This window comes from Dissoconium aciculare (assembly GCF_010015565.1).
Source record: "Dissoconium aciculare CBS 342.82 unplaced genomic scaffold K489scaffold_8, whole genome shotgun sequence".
NCBI classification, from domain to species: Eukaryota; Fungi; Ascomycota; class Dothideomycetes; order Mycosphaerellales; family Dissoconiaceae; genus Dissoconium; species Dissoconium aciculare.
In genome coordinates, this window is record NW_022984958.1 from 283,792 (window position 1) to 302,120 (window position 18,329).

Sequence of the window (18,329 nt, forward strand, 5' to 3'; positions counted from 1 at the left end):
CTCACGATGTTGAGTATCATCGTGTGTTGTGGCTCCAGCAGGAAAGGATGGAAGCAGAGATCAGACGGAAATGGGTCCATGCACCGATACAGTACCGAGATCGTCAAGAACATCGCGTGGGCACGCTTCCCTGAGATCCGACTCAATCATTACATCATACGGGACAATGACAAAGCTGGTTGTCCAGGCCTATGTCACATGGGACGGGGCATCTAGATGACTGATCAGATACTGTTTTCACCGCTGGCCAATATCACATCCGCTGTACACCTACCTGAAAAGCAATCTCGAGCAACATGTCGTTTTTATTGAGCAGTTGAAGTGCCCCGTGCAATCTGACTGCTTCATGTGAATCATCATGTTTTCGAAACTATACATTATGTCACTGTTTCCCCTCAGGGATATCCTTTCGCTCCTCACTTCGAGGTCTATCTTATGTTCGAAATAGATTGACAGGATGAGATATAAATATGCATAATGAGGTAAGTGAAGCAGCATCAAAAACCACGGACCATCGTACAACGGCAAAACACACGGCCGCTGTGTAGCTTCGGGGCACGCGCCGACATTTAGGCGGCAAATCTCATTGCAAAGACGTACTCGATCCTTCTTGGATACCATCACTCCACCAAAGGATCGAGCCGGTCGCTCACCGCAGATCACGATGCGCACATCATACGACTACCATGGAATGTATCACAGCCGATGAGCATCTTCGAATCAAGCAGAGCCTCGCGCTGAACATCAAGGTCAAGCACACAAATGCGGCAGTCTGCCACGCTCTTCAGTCGCTAAGGGAGGCACCTTGCGTTGAAGGCATGCCTATGGGTCGTTCTGGCACGTTCTGGCATGCTGCAGCATCAAATCCGATATGCAATGCATGGTAGCTGTGTGTCTGCAGCCGAGCCACCGGTGAAGCTCAGCCCCAGATCACTGCCCGGATTGCGATGAATGCGGCACGGATTGTGAACAACGTGCACAGTATCTATAAGTCCACGGTCACGTTGCAATGATGCAGGCCGTTCATTACCTGCTTCTGAAAATTCACACCAGCTAAGGGCTTATTCTGGAATTATGGCTATCCCATTTGGATTCTCCGTTAGCGATTTCTTTGTGGTCGGACAATTAGTGCAAAAAGCATGGCTATATGCGAGCGCTTCGGCTGGAGTACGATCGGAAGTGGAAACGCTGTCAAGCCGATATCGTGAGCTGCTACTCTTAATGAACGTTGCGACGTCGCACATCGCACGAAACCCCGAAATGTCGGCGTCGATCCGGAACAGTCTCGAGCTTCACATGAAAAAATGCCGGGAGCACCTCGAGTCGTTCGAGCGCAAGGCTAATCCGATTTTTGGTGGTAAGGGGATATTGGGTGTTTTTCAGCGCCTACAATTGATGCCGGAGAGTGTTTCGATGTTCAAGAAACTGAATTCACACTTTAAGCACGAGTTATTGGCGATACGTCTGTGCTTGGATGCTGCGACACAGTGAGTGTTTCGTGTGTGGATTTGAAACACCCATCACTGACCCGCACAGGGAGCAGCAGTTGAGCAGCCAACTCAGTCAACGTGACCTAGCAATTCTTTGTCAAACCATGTCCGCGCAACTTGCGGTTATGACTAGCATGATCACTGCCAGGCCAAAGGACATCGGTTATACTTGGGAGGGTGGAGATCAGAAGCGCCACATAACAATGGTTCATGCCACTGGCGAGACCTGGTTGGTACCGTTCGATTTCTGGTTGACGTTTGAGGTAAGGATCGTTAACATTTGAGCCATGCCACATGAATCATGTTGCTAATGTCGCTCAGAGGCTTCATAAATTTCTGACCATCAGATCTGACTACCCTGGCTACGGACGTATGATGAGAAATCATTACCGTTTGACCGATTGCTCCACTGGTACCACCATTGATGCAGCTGACACAGACCGATGGCAACAACTGGTGCAGCCTGGCAATCGCGTGATAATCAGCATCGCTATAGGGACATTGCAGAAGTACAGAGCCACCGGAAAAATATGTCCTAAATGTTTCAGCGAGAATGTGCCAGATGCTATGTTTTCGGGCTGGAAAAGATGGTAAGACTCAAATTACTGCATGTCTGTTGCGATGATGGTTTAAGCTGACTGTACCAGCGTGGGTTGTAAGCTGGAGTTCCAGATCCAGAAGATTGAATCATGGCCCCATCGCACCGAGCCCGTGGATTTTTGTGACATGGGTCCGATCGACTCTCATGGGGAAACGTCGTCCCCTGCTGCGCCCTTTTCTGAACAGGAGCAACCAAGCTCCATCAGCTCCGATAGCAATATGCCTGACGACTTCTCTTCACGCGACCTAGATCCTCGCAAAGATCGAGAAGAAGCTCTAAAGCATATTACAGTGGTGTACGCCCCCATGTTCAACTTCGTCTTTCGATCCGCCGGATGCATGTGTCGCTTGTTCGGCGACTCAACGCCATTTGGGCCTGACCTCGATGTTGTGACCGAATGTCCGTGTCGTCTGCATTACGACCCCAAGACGCCTGAAGAGATAGGCTGGAAGTTGCAATACCCAGCCAAGGGCTATGACCCAAGCCAGGACCCATACTTTGACCGGTTCGGCGGGCAGGATGTCTTCGCGTGGTATATTTCCCACAACAAGCTCATCCAGCGCTCTCTTAAATGGCTGCATATGCGCCCACCAGAGGCGGTTTGGCACGAGACAGAGCAGCGTTTCAAGGCTGCGCAGCGAGATGAAGGGCAGCACAATGCCATGTCAATATGGACGCGCGACTATCATGACTGGCATTTCAAGCTGGAAGGCAGATATACGCCAATAGGCCCTGAAGAGATGCAGTTGCGTTTTGATCGTAACATTCGAAGGCTCTTACGAACAGGTTTTCCTCCACAGAACTCTGCGTTTGGAAGCCGTCGGTTCAGCTTCACTTGACCGAGTCGTCGAATGCGACCACGGTGGTAGCATGTCCACTAATCTCGGCCACATGCGGTAGCGAATGAACATCGCGTTCGAGGACTATCACCTCACGAAAAGAATTCGGCGGTAAAAGGGTCTGGAACGACGTCCGCCTTGGGGTACCGAACCACGACGTAGGTCGACAGACAAACTCGACGCTGGAATCATCGAGGTTTTTATATGATACTCGGTCTCCCAAGGCCCTGGGGTCGAAAAGCCTGCGTATCCTTCGCCATCAGATCTCTACCGTGTTCAAGAGACTGGCGGAGTGGGAACGGCGCTTTACGCACCAAGGCCAGGAAATTTCAAATCGTAAGTAATCATCGAAGGGAAGGAAGTTTATGCCGGCGTGCCAGCAAAGTGATACTGATCGGGGCCCCGTGAATTTGCACCAATTCGTCGATTAGAACCTGTCACTGCCCCAAACAATTCCCTCCAATCACTTCATCAACCGATCGCATCGGAATGAAACGCTGTACAGACACTGATCAGCAATCGCATCATCAGGCGTCATCATCAGATCGATCTATCGATCGATCTCAAGGCCGTCCTGCCGAGTACGAGATGCCGATCAACAACAGACATTTAGATGACCTTGTTCCACCCCTAAATGGCACACCAATGCCAATCCTACCGACCGGAAAACGCCATGGACGCCGATGCGCCTCGATCCACACGGACGATCCAGACGGAAGAGAAATCTCCAAACAGCATCCCCAAACACCGTCCATTCCAACATTCCAACCCATCGAATAGTAAAACAGCAAGCACGCGACCTCATTCTTCTCTTTATCCTTCATCCAATCCCTCTTCGCCAAGACCTCCTCGCGCAAGAAAAGAAAAAGAAAAAGAAAAAGCAAAGAGAAAATCAGGGCTCAAACGAAGCCCTTCGCCAACGCCCTCAGCCCGCTGGTCCGGGACGGCCGATCCGAGGTGGATTTGTCGGAGCGATCCTTGGAGGAGCCGTCCTTGGAGGAGGAAGGGTCCTTGGCTTTGTCCTTCATCTTGATGTTCTGCGCGCCACCTGTGGGAGAAAAAAAAGAGGAGAGATGGGTCAGCGGGATATCTACAGCGAAGATTCAAAGAGGGGGGGAGCAATTTCAAACGTACCTCGGCCATAGACCCGCACCTCGCTCTGCGGTTTGATCTTCGGCGGGGGAGGCACCGCGGCGCTCCTGCGGTGGTCGTTCGCCGACCCGACCGCCGCCAAGCCGAACCCTCGCCCATCTGTACTGCGATCGTAATCCGTCATGCTGCGCTCGTCGGCGGTGAGAGGTTTCGTCTGGTTGAAGCCGCCGAAGGGGGAGGAGGAGTCGCGGGAGGAGGAGGTCGTGCTATCGATGCGCTCGTGCCGCTGCTGGTGGTGCTGGGGTGTGAGGGAGGGTTTCCAGGAGAGGCCGCCGTTGATGGAGCCGGATTTGGTCGGGGCCTGGTGGGGTGTCGCGGTGGTTTCGCTGCGGGGCGGGGAGGCGGGGAGGAGGTTGGTGGTGGAGGGGCCGGGGACGGCGGCGCCGCCGCCGCTGCCGGGGCCGTGGTGGTGCGGGGCGCGGCGGGAGGTCGGGTCGCTGGTGCTGGTGTATTTGGCGAGGGCGTCCGGGCCGGCGTTGTCGTCGCTGGAGATGTCGTAGACGCTTTCGAGGATGCCGATGGGGGTCTTGCCCGGGTATTTCTCGAGGAGGGCGCCGCTCATGGTGGAGTCGACGGCGATGCTGTTGCGGCGGCTGACGCTGGGATACATGGAGTGGGTGTCGATGCCTTGGAGCTCGTCGAGCTGGCTCTTGACGGAACTGTATTCGAGCTCGAGGTCGGTGTATTTGTCGAGGAGACGGGAGTGGGCTTTCTTGAGCTGGGCCAGTTTGTTGTTTGCTTCGGCGATGGCGGCTTGTGCGTCGGAGCCTGGGAAAGTACTGCCGCGACGAGGGTTCTGCGCGGAGAAGGCCTGTGCTTCAAGCTCGGCGATCCTGTCGGAATGAATCTTTCGCATACGATCCCGCTCTTGTTCGTGTCGTTGTAACCGCATGTGCAGGTTTTGTTTCTCGCTCGTGAGCAGCTCGACTTCTCGCTTCGCGGTGTCGTAGTCAAACTCTTTGTACTGCAGTTCTCGGACCTTGCCCTTAGCCTCTTGTAGGTCGTTGTTGAGCTTCTCCCAAGACTCCATGTCCCTTTTCATGATTTCCACTCGATGCGTTTGATCGAGTTCCCGTGCCTCGGCAGCAGAGAGCAGATCGCGATACTGCTTCATCTCCGCGCGGAGTCGCCGGAGCTCGTCGGCATCGGCAGTCCAGACCTCTTGTTCTTTCTTCAGCTTTTGCAATCGCTCCGCCATGTTCGCCTCGAGGTTGTTGACCTGCTTCCTCGTGAGGGCAGAGTCCTTGAGGGTCGCCTCACGGGCGTTGTGGACTTGCTCAAGTTGTTGTTTGAGTGTCCGGTTCGCGTTGATGAGATTGAGGGTCTCCGCCTCGACCGTCGCGTCTTTCACGTTCTTCCGCATCAGCTGACCAATATGTTGTGAATATTGAGCCTTATGCCAGCGCTCGAAGTTGAGCTCGTTGCGAAGAAGGGTGAGCTCCCGCTGCAGGAACGCGAGATTTGTTGCAGGCGGAGGGCCATCAGCACGCATCGCAGGAACAGGAGGGAAATCATCAATCGTCGGTCCGCTTTTGACGATCGAAACGTCAGACTTCGCTCGGAGTCGCAATGGCTCAACGGAGACATCATTATCGGAGAGGACACTCTGCGCGCCTGTTCCAGCATCGCCGGAGATGGCAGTCGCCGTGTCTTTCCAGCTATTGAAAGAGCGTAGGCTAGTGTGGCTCATTGTTGGAGATAGTGTACCTTGAATCCTATCCGAGATGGGAGGCAGATCGGGTAGTCTCGCGTTCGGCGGGGGTCCAGGAGTCATGTGCGTGTGCGGAGATCGCAAGTTCATACAGAATCCATGACAATCGGCAACGACATCAGCAGGTTCCATCTTGGGCCATTTCGGATCCGCCAGTTCTTCATCGATGGTCAGATTGTAGAAATTTGGATGTAAGATATGGACTTGGCGGAACTGGTCACTTCTGCTGCGGATCACGGTCTGATCAAGATCGAAATCATCTGCGCCAGGGAAGTCGACATTCTTGAGATATTTGCGTGGTTTCCGGATGTAACTCATAAAGTTTAGCGGATACAGACCGTAGAGGTATGTGAAGAGGGTCATGACCTCGGGTGTGGTAGCCTCCACAAGGCCGGGCTTAGATCGGAACTTCCTCCAGTTTGGGTCCACACCAATGTCGTCACGCTCGTCCTCATCAGAGTCAGCGATGCGGTCATCAGTGACCAGTTCACGTTGAGATTCGGTACTCAACGGAGAGAACTTCTCCCAGCAGAGAAGGCGGCTGTAAATGAGGAAAAGTCGCGGGAGATTTGAGGCCAAGGAGGCAGGAATGTGAGGCAGAAGCATTATGAGCGACGTCAAAGCCATCGACAAAACAGTGGTGGAAGTGTCGTTCATCAGGCATTTCAGGAGGTGATCGACTAACGGCGTGCCGAGGACGCGATAGAGATGCGGTGTTTGTGTACGCAAGAATGAGCTGAGAAGCGCTAGACCTTGAATTCGAGATTCGGGGTTGACGACGAGCTCTGCGATGGCGTTGAAGAAGCGTTCGGGCATTTTGCGACCGTATGCGAGGAGAATGAGCTCGACTTGTTGTGCGACTTGAGCGTTCTCGGGCGCGACGAATGCGTCTTCGTCGCTGAGCCCTTTCGTGCGTTGAAGGTAGATGGTCGTGAGATCGTTCCACAATCTCGTCGATAGATCGGCGCGCTCTTTGGCGTTGTCCGCGTCTTCTTCGTAGATCATGACACTGGAAAGGAATTCCTGCGCGTCCTCGATGGCAGGTTTTCGATGGCCAGATTCACCAACCACCGGTTTCATGACATAGACGTACCACTCCAGAACGTTCTCGTCGATGGTGATGGCCGATCGTAGTTCGCGGAGGACGCCGGCGAATGCCGCCGTCTTTCTCGGAATGTCAGCAACATTGCGCTCCCAGAAGCGTTTCAATTCCTGGTTCGCTTTGGTAGTGATGTCCTCGTCGAGCTTGTCTTGATTCTCGTCGATGAAAGTTTGGAGCATGCGTCGGCATTCGATGGGAAGAGAAGGCAATGCTTTCGGCGTCACGAAATACGCCTGTAGAGCTTTTGTGACATCTTTGATTGACCTGAAATACTCTCGTCAGCGAATCCGGTTGTGTGAGCGTGAGCGACAATCGTAGCAATCGTGGTCGAGGGCCAAAATGCCCCAAGTTGGATGTGAGATAAACCAGGACGGCAAGATACTGACCTCACATTGACACTCATGGTGGATGATGAGCTCAACACGAATGTTACTGCAAAGAAATCCGGGGGGTTTGTAAAATACACAGCGATGCACCAACCAGTATGTTGGCTCCCTTGTTATGTGTTATATATGAAAATCTGGGTGACGGCGATCATAAGTCTAGAAGAAGTTGCATTGGTTGACGAGAAGCGGGCATGGCAGGTAAATGTCGCGGACGATGTGTGAACAAATGGACCGGCCAAAGATAGACAGAAGCCGTTCTCACCAGCAGAGAACGTACATGTAGGCAGTTGGACCGGTATTCGTAAGGAGGAACATCGGCCGTCGGCGATCCGTGCTAGGCGGTCTGCGTATATAATAGAGAAATGTTTGCAGGAAATCAACGGGACCAGGTAGCGGTTGAGGGAGCTGTTTTCCTTCGGAGCCCTGAATTGTTCGACCGTCCCGGACCAGAAGCGGGATAGGATACGGGCCCCGGGATAGTAGAGAGCTGAAGCCCTGGAGGGAGAGAAAGACTCGACGAGTAGGGATGAAAAGGAAGGCTAGGATGTTCGGCTCCGTACCGAAACGGCACGACGGGTTGCGATTTGGAGGGAAGTCAGGCATGCATGGCGAACCAGATTCTAGATTTCGTTGGAGATGTTCGTGCGGGAAGACTCCGCTGGGTTTTATACGAGCGGTGACCGCTGCATGCTGCAGAATAGATGCATGATGGCGGTGGTGAAAGGGCTAGTTGACGCGAGAACTGGACAATATTCAGGGAGTTCAGTCGGGAAGTGAGGTGGTGATGGTGATGTTGGCGATGTTGGCGATAGAAGCGCGGGTGTGAGACGGGCGGACAAAGCCGTCCGCGGGTGTGTGTTGTGTTGTGTGTGTGTGTGTGTCTGCTGTGTGCGTCCGCTGTGTGTGTCTGCGGGTGGATTTTCTGGTTATCTCTCTCGTCGGCGTGAGTGAGAGATAAGGGATTTTCTGGAACGCCGGTCTAATAATTCATCGTCCAGCCCTGGAGAGAGCTGGAGAGTGCTGGAGGGAGGCGTGCGTGAGGTGATGGTGAGTGGCTTTCCCCTTCCCCGTTCCTCCCGTTTGTCCCACCCATTATTATTATCCATCCCGGCCGGAGATTATTATTATTATCATTACCTAGGTGGGTGTTGTATTGGTGCTGTTATCGCTGGGATTGATTGTGAACAACCGGGCATATCGTCATTGTCTTCCAACATCGTTCTGGCTGGGTATATGCTCCATCACAGTAGGAATCATTAAATCGATTCTGCGGTGAGCGTATATTTCATATTGACCACCTGGCTCGTCATCGCGATCTGATATGCCTGACATGCTTGATATGCTTGATATGCCTGATATGCCCATATTGATCTGTCTCCCGCCAAATGGTGCCTACCTGGGTGACCCGTAGCGTATAGAGTTCGCATAGTCGGACAGGATTCACGTGGGCGTATGTATGCGACGTCATATCCTCTGGGGTACATACTACACATGTGAGAGGCAGTAATTAATGAATGAGCATTCCATGGATCCACAATTGCACAGTGATAACAATCAGATGCAACATCCAGGAACCCATGGTCGAAAGAAGAGGAGGAGGAGGCGGCACAGCAGAAATCCGCGCAGTAGTGCACGCCATGCTTGCTGTGTCGTTCCGGCTCCTCCATCGCTCCAGCACAGTACTAGTTATTTAGTAATAGCATTATCAAAGTCATCCCTTCTCTAATCAGTACAGTGGAGAGGTACATGTCACTCCAGGACGAACATCAACCATCACTTCGGGTCGTCTCATCTCGGCATCTCCACGCTCACGGAACGGAGCTCGTCCTGATGATAACTTCCCTTTCCTATTTCCGTATCATCATCATTATCTCACGAGAGCACGGTTGTTGCCACGCACGCATGGCCCGGGTTTTTACTGAATCTGCTGTTCATATACGCCCCCCAAGAAAATCATCCCTAGCGACGGACGACTGATGAGAGGAAAGTCGTCCAGAGCATGCGGGATCGTCGTCATCACCAATGAGCGCTAGATATTGAGAAAGAGGGCAGTACCATGGCTTGACTCCACCTCTAGACCGTACGCGCCCGGACATGGTTGTTTCATAATCGACATGCGGCAGCTTACATATCAGCAGCACGGCGATGCTGCACATCTCCAGTAGACACCTAGGTAGATGCTCCTGTCTCTCCTCTAGCCTCGGAGCATTGTTCCTCACCATGATGATATATAGCTCCAGCTCTTGGACCCTGGGAATTTCCATCGACCCTCCTCCACCGATGGGAATGTCTCAGATATGATATACATACATGTAAGGCGGCAGATATGGCCCATACGATCCCTGATCGCTGTGCGCGTTGATTTCCTAGCCACGGGACGGTGTCGTCCTGGGAGGATGACCTGCTCTTCCGCTCTGGTTCACCGCCGTTGGTTGAGACGCAAAAGCGCGACGGGCTACAAGCGGTAGGGAAGATGCACATCAGTAGCTGCTGTAAGACACACCGACCAAACATCTCCAGAGCATGGGTGGTGGAGGATTCGGTCAAGAATACCCGGGTCCAATATGCTTGCTGAATGTCATTGATGTACGGCGGTCTCGATGGCAATGCCCACCTGACGCTGGCGTACTGGATCCTGCAGTTTGACTTCCATTCTCACTTCTCACCAGGTGGACTTCTTTCTATGGAACTACCTGTCGAGGCTGAAGAAGCCAAGCAAGCTATCCTACTGAACTCGACACGCTCGACGAATGATAGCACCACGTCTTTTTCCCAACGGATGCATGGTCGAAGGCTTATAGCCCATGCATGTTCATGTCGTCAGCTCGGTCGCAGTTCATGTATGGGGATCAGATCATCGGTCGCAGTTCATGTATGGAGATCAGATCAGATCATACAGTGCCGGGCAAGGTGTTGATGCTGGGTTGGGGCTACGTGACTAGGGTTACCCGGATTCAATCGTTGGTGTCATCCCCGCCGCCGCCGCCAATTCTCCCCAGCTGGACGGTGAGTGTATCGATTGCCGTACTATTATTATTATTCATTAGCTTCTCCGCCGATAGTGGTGACGATCTTCAAGATTTGACCGATGCATGACTCGCGCTACACCCCATTTTTCTTTCTGCCGACAAGTCGACAACAAAAAATAATACCGGACGTACCCCCAGAGGCGAATCTCCAGGAAGATCATGGCGGAACAACAGACGGAAAAGAAATCCCGCTTCAAGCGTCAAAAGACCAACGACGATCGCGCAAATCCATACCTGGCGCACATGCACAACGACGACGATACCAACGGCGTCGGCCTGGACGATGCCGCGACAAATGGCAACGGAGCCGATCGCTCTTCCAGCTCATTGACTTCGTTCAAACGCCACAAGACCACCGACAAGCAAGCCAAACTTGCCGAAGATGGTCCTAGCAACCCCTTCAACCAGAAGCCTCTGTCACAACGCTACTTCAGCATCTTGAAAACTCGTCGCGGCCTGCCTGTCCATGCGCAACGGCAGGAATTCCTGGACCTCTACCAGAAATCGCAAATCTTGGTCTTCGTCGGCGAGACCGGTTCAGGAAAGACTACACAGATCCCGCAGTTCGTCCTCTACGATGATCTCCCGCATCTCCACGGCAAGATGGTCGCATGTACGCAGCCGCGTCGTGTGGCCGCCATGTCCGTGGCGGAACGTGTCGCAAATGAGATGGATGTGAAGTTGGGCGAAGAGGTCGGATACAGCATCCGTTTTGAGGACATGACGAGTCAGAACACCATCTTGAAGTACATGACGGACGGTATGCTGCTCCGGGAGGCCATGAACGATCATGATCTGAAGAGGTATAGCACCATCATCCTCGACGAGGCGCACGAGAGAACTCTCGCTACGGACATCTTGATGGGTCTTCTCAAGGAAGTCGTGAAGCGGAGGTCGGATCTCAAGATCGTCATCATGTCCGCCACTTTGGATGCGCAGAAGTTTCAGAAGTACTTCATGAACGCGCCGTTGCTGGCTGTGCCGGGACGCACACATCCCGTCGAGGTCTTCTACACGCCCGAGCCAGAGCGAGACTACGTCGAGGCCGCGTTGAGAACTGTTCTTCAAATCCATGCGACCGAACCGGAAGGCGACATCCTCTTGTTCTTGACCGGAGAAGAAGAAATCGAAGAGACGATCCGAAAGATCAACCTCGAGGCGGACCAAATGATATCGGAAATGGACACGGGACCACTCAAGACCTATCCGTTATACGGTACATTACCTCCGCAGCAACAGCAGAAGGTTTTCGAACCTGCGCCACCACCGTACAAACCTGGTGGGAAGCCGGGTCGTAAAGTCATCGTATCGACCAACATCGCCGAAACGTCCCTCACGATCGATGGTATCGTCTACGTGGTGGACCCCGGCTTCAGCAAGCAAAAGGTCTACAACCCGCGCGCCCGTCTCGAATCGCTTCTCGTCTCGCCCATCAGCAAGGCCTCCGCACAACAGCGGGCCGGTCGTGCAGGACGTACGCGCCCCGGGAAATGCTTCCGCCTGTACACCGAAAAGGCCTTCAAGACCGACCTCAACGAGCAGTCGTACCCCGAGATCCTCCGTTCCAACCTCGCCAGCACCGTGCTCGAGCTCAAGAAGCTCGGGATCGACGACCTCGTCCACTTCGACCTGATGGACCCCCCCGCGCCCGAGACGCTGATGCGAGCCCTCGAGGAACTCAACTACCTCGCCTGCCTCGACGACGAAGGCGACCTCACCGCGCTCGGCCGCCTCGCCTCCGACTTCCCGCTGGACCCGGCCCTCGCCGTCATGCTCATCTCCTCCCCGGAGTTCTACTGCTCCAACGAGATCCTCTCCCTGACATCCCTCCTCTCCGTCCCGCAGATCTTCTCGCGGCCCGCCTCGGCGCGCAAACGCGCCGACGAGATGAAACAGCTCTTCGCCCACGAGGACGGCGACCACCTCACGATGCTGAACGTCTACCACGCCTTCAAGGGCCCCGCCGCGCAGGAGAACCCCAAGCAGTGGTGCTACGACCACTTCCTGTCCCACCGGGCGCTGACCCAGGCCGACAACGTGCGCACCCAGCTCAAGCGGATCATGGAGCGCGAGGAGATCGAGCTGGTCAGCACGCCGTTCGCGGACAAGGACTACTACACCAACATCCGCCGCGCCCTGGTCGCGGGCTTCTTCATGCAGGTCGCCTGCAAGGACAACAAGACCTACAAGCTCGTCAAGGACAAGCAGGACGTCCTCCTGCACCCCTCGACCGTCCTCGGCCAGGACAGCGAGTGGTTGGTGTACAACGAGTTCGTCCTCACCAGCAAGAACTACATCCGCACCGTCACCGCCGTCAAACCCGAGTGGCTGCTGGACATCGCGCCGAGGTATTACGACGTGGAGAATTTCCCCAAGGGGGAGGTCAAGACGGCGCTGTTGAGGGTGCAGCAGAGGTTGAGCCGGAAGGCGGCGGGGAGGAAGTAGTGTTCTTCGGTTCTGTTTGGGGTGGCTTCTTTTTGGAAAAAAATGCAGCGGAGAGAGTAAGATAGTCGGGGCAAGCTCACGAGGGGATCCACCGTCAATGTAATGAAGACGGGCCGAGCCACCCACGAAGAATTAAAACATGTCCTTTACCCCCGATTGATGGTGTTCCCGCTCCCCTTCGGATTCGCCTCGACGAACTCGTCCCACTCCCTCGCCTTCATCGTCGCCTGGTCCGCCACGTCATGGTCATCCTCGTCGACCTCGGGCCGGATCCCGCTCGCCTCCCCGCCCCCCTCGATGATGCCTCCCCGCCGCCGCTCCTCCTCGAGATACTCGTCGATCGACATCGTGGGGAGGTTGTAATCCGGCCGGAACACCCCCTGCTGGAATTCCTGCCGGCTGCTGGTCAGCGTGAACGGCCGCAGGGGCTTGCCTTGTCGGTCCAGCAGCGGCCCGCGGAGCCCGGCGGAGAGATGGCCGGCGGGCGCGTCGAGGCGGTCGGAGAATGTCGCGGCCGGGTTGGTCTGCCGCGTGGTGCGGTCGCGGGAGTCGAGCGAGTTGTTGGTCGTCTGGTGGGCTTCCCGGGCGTCGGGTGGCGGTGCGAGGGAGAGGATGTGGAGCTCCTGCGCGAGGGACTCGAGAGAGGCGAAGGTCTGGTGGGTGGCGTAGGCGATGCTGGTGAGCTGCAGGCTGCGGTAGGCGGCGTCGTCGTTGGCGAGGGCTTCGGGGTTCTGGCGGAGGTATTCGAGCTTTTGTTTGAGTTCTTTCTCTTCTCTGAAACGCCGGATTTTGATGTCCCGTCGTTGGGCGGCGTCGCTGGTCGCGGCGGTGGAGAAGGTCGTGGGTGACTCCTGGTAGGATTCCAGCAAGGCGGAATCGCTCTTGGAGAGGAGTTCGTAGTCGTCTAGTTGTTTGAGGTATTGCTCGTAGCTCTTCTGGGCCTTTTCGAGGTGGTTCTTGCGCTCTGCGATCCCGCCGGCGATGCGCCCGATCAGTTCCGCGAGGCGATAGTGGAGGAGTAGATATTGTAGATCCGCTGAGCTGATGTCCTCAAGTGACTCGTTCGGACTGAACAACGACACGCGCTGGGCGATCTCTAAGCATTCTTCATACAATTTGATCGTTGTGGACAATTTGTCTTGGAATGATTCACTGTTGCTGTCGGCGCGGGTATCGAGATTGGATCGGTTCTGTTCGGCGGTTGCGTGGACGGAGCGGAGACTTCGCTGTTCCTCTGCCATTGTGATGGTTCTTCTATTCGGATTGATGTCGACGTGTGCAGTGTGGATGCGATCACGGTGGAGTTGTTATATTTGAGGACGTTTCTTATTAGGATGATCTCTACCTACGATCGAACTTCACACGCGAATTTATTAATGTACAGTAGAATTCGACCCCTCCAGGGCTCATATACACGCAACACGATAAATTTCATTGCATCACAGCCCTGGATGACATTAGACATGGGACGGGCGATTTGGCTGCTGGACCCTTCCAGCATTTTTTGGAGGGGCTGATGAGTCAGCCGCCGTCTTCCTTCGTCGGCAACCCTAACGGAGGAGGGAGCTTGACGCGAAATTTACAGTATCGGTCTGCAGAAATTCAATCCATACACACGACCGCCAATATACCATTCTGGAAACACCATTCATACGTTTGTCTTCGTCTCAATATCAGGTCGACCCAGAGTCAACCTGTTCCAATCGAAACTCAGCGGCGGAGAATTTGGGGAAGATCATAATCTTGCAAGTCTCGACCCAACAGGACCATCCAACAACGCCCACCTAAATTTCTAGCCTGCCATGGCAGGCATCTTCGAGCAATCCCGCAACACCGGCACTCTCTTCCTCGGCGGTCAAAAAATCAGCGGTCAAGACATCCGAGATCAGAATGTCCTCGCAACGCAGGCCATCTCCAATGTCATCAGATCGTCGTTCGGCCCAAGCGGTCTGGACAAGATGATGGTCGACGACATCGGAGAGGTCACGGTCACCAACGACGGAGCCACCATCCTCAGCCTGCTGAACGTGGAACACCCGGCCGGGAAGATCTTGGTGGATCTCGCACAACAGCAAGATAAGGAGGTCGGCGATGGTACGACCAGTGTCGTGCTGATTGCGTCGGAGTTGCTGCGGAGAGCGAACGAGTTGGTGCGCATGCGTATACATCCTACCACAATCATCACAGGCTACCGATTGGCGCTACGGGAGGCGGTCCGATACATGAACGACAACATCAGCACAAAGGTGGAGACCTTAGGGCGGGAGAGCTTGGTGAGCATCGCAAAGACGAGCATGTCGAGTAAGATCATTGGAGCGGATTCGGACTTTTTTGCCAACATGGTTGTGGATGCCATCACGAGCGTCAAGACCACCAACGCGCGCAATGAAGTCAAGTACCCCGTGAAGGCCGTCAACGTCCTCAAGGCGCATGGAAAGAGCGCCCTCGAGTCGGTCTTGGTCAAGGGCTACGCTTTGAACTGCACAGTCGCCTCTCAAGCGATGAAGACTAGGATAACCGACGCCAAGATTGCCATCCTCGACATGAATCTGCAAAAGGAGCGCATGAAGATGGGTGTGAACGTGGTCATCGATGACCCATCACAATTGGAGAAGATTCGCGAGAGAGAATCCACCCTGGTCACTGAGCGCGTGGAGCTGATCCTCAAGGCTGGTGCCAACGTCATCTTCACGACCAAGGGTATTGATGATCTTTGCCTGAAGTACTTCATCGAGAAGGGCGCGATGGCCGTCCGACGCTGCAAGAAGGAGGATCTCCGACGGATAGAGAAGGCCACCGGAGCGACCATGATCAGCTCCCTAGCAGACATCAACACCGGCGACGAAGTATTCGACCCCAAGGCTCTCGGACACGCCGAGGAAGTCGTGCAAGAACGCATCTCTGACGACGAATGCATCCTCGTCAAAGGCCCCAAAGTCCACACCGCAGCATCCATCATCCTCCGCGGACCCAACGAGTATTCCCTTGACGAGATGGAGCGATCCGTTCACGACTCCCTCTCCGCGGTCAAGCGAACCCTCGAATCCGGCCGCATCGTCCCCGGCGGTGGCGCCGTCGAGACCGCCTTGCACATCTACCTCGAGGAATGGGCCACGAGCGTCGGATCCCGCGAGCAGCTCGCCATCGGCGCCTTCGCTGCCGCCCTGCTGATTGTCCCCACGACTCTCGCCGTCAATGCCGCCAAGGACTCCTCCGAGCTCGTTGCGCAGCTCCGTTCGCGCCACGCGCTTTCTCAACGTACCTCCGAACCCTCCGCCTCTGCGCACGGCGGCCCCCCCGCCACCTCCGCCGCGAACCCCGGCTCACCCGCGACCCCCGTCGCCCGCTCCTCCACACAGCAACCCATCGGCGGCAGCGGCGGCGATGCGGCCGGTGAGGCCAAGGCCATCGCCAAAGCGAAGGGCTACAAGAATTATGGCCTGGACCTCGTCAAGGGCAAAGTCCACGACTCCGTCAAGGCCGGCGTCCTCGAGCCGAGCATGTCCAAGGTAAAGCAGTTGAAGAGCGCGGTCGAGGCTTGCGTCGCGATCATGAGGATCGATACCTTGATCAAGCTGGACCCCGAACAGAGAGGCGATGGTGGCGATGATGGTCATGGGCACTAGAGGATCGATCGGAAATTTGACGCGATGAATGAAAAAATGTATGTCACTGACGTAGGCGAACGCGACCGCGCTCGAAACCGTTCAATATCTCACGTGCCAATGGTCTTTCTTCACGAGTCCGCAAAAGCAGGTCTGAAAATCGTGATTCTTCGTAGACATGCTGTACATAACTGTTGTTGCTACATGCTTCGTCGGCTTTCTTCCGAACAGTCCCGTCGCCCTCTCAAGACTGCTGTCCATTGACATCACTCCCAGCAGCAGCAGCAGCAGCAGCAGCGAACATCGGCTCTCGCGCTCGCGTCGCCGCAACCCCCCGGAATTCCTGAATCTCATTATGATGCTGCGACTGTGCGGATAGCGTTGCAGTCGTGCCGGAGGGATTCTCCAAAGGCGGTATTCGAGTTTCGTCGCCGGTGCGAATTTCAGGGTTGGAATGTGTTGTCTTTGCGGCGGTTATTGTAGGGTCGTGGCTCGTGTCGCCGTTGGAGAATGGGTCGCTTTTCGTTGGAGGAGGGTGGGCAGCAGACGCAGTATCAGAATTGAGATCCTGGGCGTGACTTTCGGCTGACTTTTGGGCCTCTCCGTCCGCGCCGTCAACTTCCATTCCGACAATCCGTTCATCAGAATCCTCATCGCCTCCTCCGTCGGTCTGCCCAGAGATATTTTCTTTCTCCTCCTTAGCGGCAGCAATGCTCTGCTTCTTCCTCCTCGCGTCCGCGATCAATTTACTGAATTCGTCCTGATGCGTCCTCGAGTACGCCGCGCCGTCGAAATCCTTTCGCATCACATTCGTCGACAGGCCATTCGGCATCGGCGCTCTACCGCCCTGCGTACGCTCCCAAACGTCTAGATCGCGTAGTAATTCCCTTTGGGTGCGCGGTGTTGCAGAATCGCAGTTCGCGTTCCAGATATTGACCCATTCGCGGTGGCGGTTGATCATGAGTTGTTTGTTGCCCCAGGCGGGGATTCCGAGGTCTTTGAGCTTTTTGGAGAAGAGGGTGTCTTTCATGCTGCTGTAGTGTAGCTCGTTGATGCGGTCCTGTGGTCGAGGTTGGGGCTGACTGCTGTTGCTCCCGCTTCGGAAACTTGATTGGGTTGTATGTCTTGTTTGAGCTGGTGGTGCTTTCAGCTCTTTCTTCTTCTTCTCGTCCTCGCATTTATCCAGGTGAGGCTCCACGGCTTCGATCTTCATTCTCTTCCCGCAGCCAAGTGGACATTCGACAAAACCGTCCTCTACGACTGGCGCAGGATCAGGCTGGAACGTACTGTCTGCATCGCTATCATCGACCTCGATGATCTCCTGTTGCGAAGACTGCGACGCCGCTATCCTCCGCGCCTTGCTCCTAGTCGTTCGCCTTCCGCCATCCTCCTCTTCTCTCTGAGCGTCCGGCTCGAGTCCTGCACCTCTCTTCCGTTTCGCAGGCTTTCTTTGCCCGTCTTCGGCCTCATCCCGTGCTTTCCTCGCCACTGCCAATGCCCCTGCCCTCGCTGCCTGGAAACTAGACACAATCTCTTGAACAGCCCAATTGTTCCGCAACTTGCTCGCCTGATCCGGCAATGTGCACAGCGGGCATTTCCCATCTGCCGAAAGCGTCGTTCGTATACATTTTGAGCAGAAGGTGTGCGCGCAAGACGTGATCATGGGTGTGTCATAAAACTCCTTGCAGATTTGGCAATGCAGTAGATTTTCGAGGCTGGCAAAGCCGGAGAGCGGCGTGTTTAGCCAATCGCTTGAATCGGGCACATCGTATGCACTGTGATCCATTACAAGGACCTGGCGGCATGCGATGTAGAATGCGAGTGAAGGTCGCAAAAGTGTCGTGGCGATGTCGAAAGAAGACGCGACGCGGTGATCGCGTGAGCACGTGGCGGAGACGAAATTCGGGAGATTTTTGATGTCATGACATTTTATATTATTATTACTTCCTTGCCCTCACAGTTCAAATCG

The 18,329-nt window shown here is 54.8% G+C and overlaps 6 protein-coding genes across 6 annotated transcripts; 3 read left to right on the forward strand and 3 right to left on the reverse strand.

Annotated features, from left to right (window-relative positions):
* The first annotated feature begins 1,181 nt into the window (after nt 1-1,181).
* On the forward strand, nt 1,182-3,200 carry K489DRAFT_248513 (uncharacterized protein). The gene is made up of 3 exons (XM_033599931.1): nt 1,182-1,753; nt 1,812-2,080; nt 2,138-3,200. Exons 1-3 carry the CDS (start codon nt 1,475-1,477, stop codon nt 2,928-2,930), a joined length of 1,341 nt encoding a protein of 446 aa, XP_033458495.1. The 5' UTR covers nt 1,182-1,474; the 3' UTR covers nt 2,931-3,200.
* Nucleotides 3,201-3,991: 791 nt separating this feature from the next.
* K489DRAFT_248534 (uncharacterized protein) lies at nt 3,992-7,418 on the reverse strand. The gene is made up of 2 exons (XM_033599932.1): nt 7,282-7,418; nt 3,992-7,159 (listed from the first exon to the last, which is right to left on the reverse strand). The coding sequence occupies exons 1-2, from the start codon at nt 7,296-7,298 to the stop codon at nt 4,021-4,023; spliced, it is 3,156 nt and encodes a 1,051-aa protein (XP_033458496.1). The 5' UTR covers nt 7,299-7,418; the 3' UTR covers nt 3,992-4,020.
* Nucleotides 7,419-10,469: 3,051 nt separating this feature from the next.
* K489DRAFT_322257 (P-loop containing nucleoside triphosphate hydrolase protein) lies at nt 10,470-12,755 on the forward strand (the record flags this gene model as incomplete). Its single annotated transcript, XM_033601612.1, has 1 exon — nt 10,470-12,755. One exon carries the CDS (start codon nt 10,470-10,472, stop codon nt 12,753-12,755), a length of 2,286 nt encoding a protein of 761 aa, XP_033458497.1.
* A 146-nt stretch (nt 12,756-12,901) lies between these two features.
* On the reverse strand, nt 12,902-13,996 carry K489DRAFT_410933 (phosphatase 2A-associated protein; the record flags this gene model as incomplete). The annotated part of the gene is made up of 1 exon (XM_033607756.1): nt 12,902-13,996. One exon carries the CDS (start codon nt 13,994-13,996, stop codon nt 12,902-12,904), a length of 1,095 nt encoding a protein of 364 aa, XP_033458498.1.
* A 506-nt stretch (nt 13,997-14,502) lies between these two features.
* K489DRAFT_359073 (t-complex protein 1 subunit alpha) lies at nt 14,503-16,381 on the forward strand (the record flags this gene model as incomplete). Its single annotated transcript, XM_033602594.1, has 2 exons — nt 14,503-16,093; nt 16,160-16,381. Exons 1-2 carry the CDS (start codon nt 14,558-14,560, stop codon nt 16,379-16,381), a joined length of 1,758 nt encoding a protein of 585 aa, XP_033458499.1. The 5' UTR covers nt 14,503-14,557.
* Nucleotides 16,382-16,834: 453 nt separating this feature from the next.
* Nucleotides 16,835-18,146, reverse strand: K489DRAFT_389427 (DNA repair protein rad18; the record flags this gene model as incomplete). Its single annotated transcript, XM_033606504.1, has 2 exons — nt 16,835-16,878; nt 16,940-18,146. The coding sequence occupies 2 exons, from the start codon at nt 18,144-18,146 to the stop codon at nt 16,835-16,837; spliced, it is 1,251 nt and encodes a 416-aa protein (XP_033458500.1).
* Nucleotides 18,147-18,329: the final 183 nt, after the last annotated feature.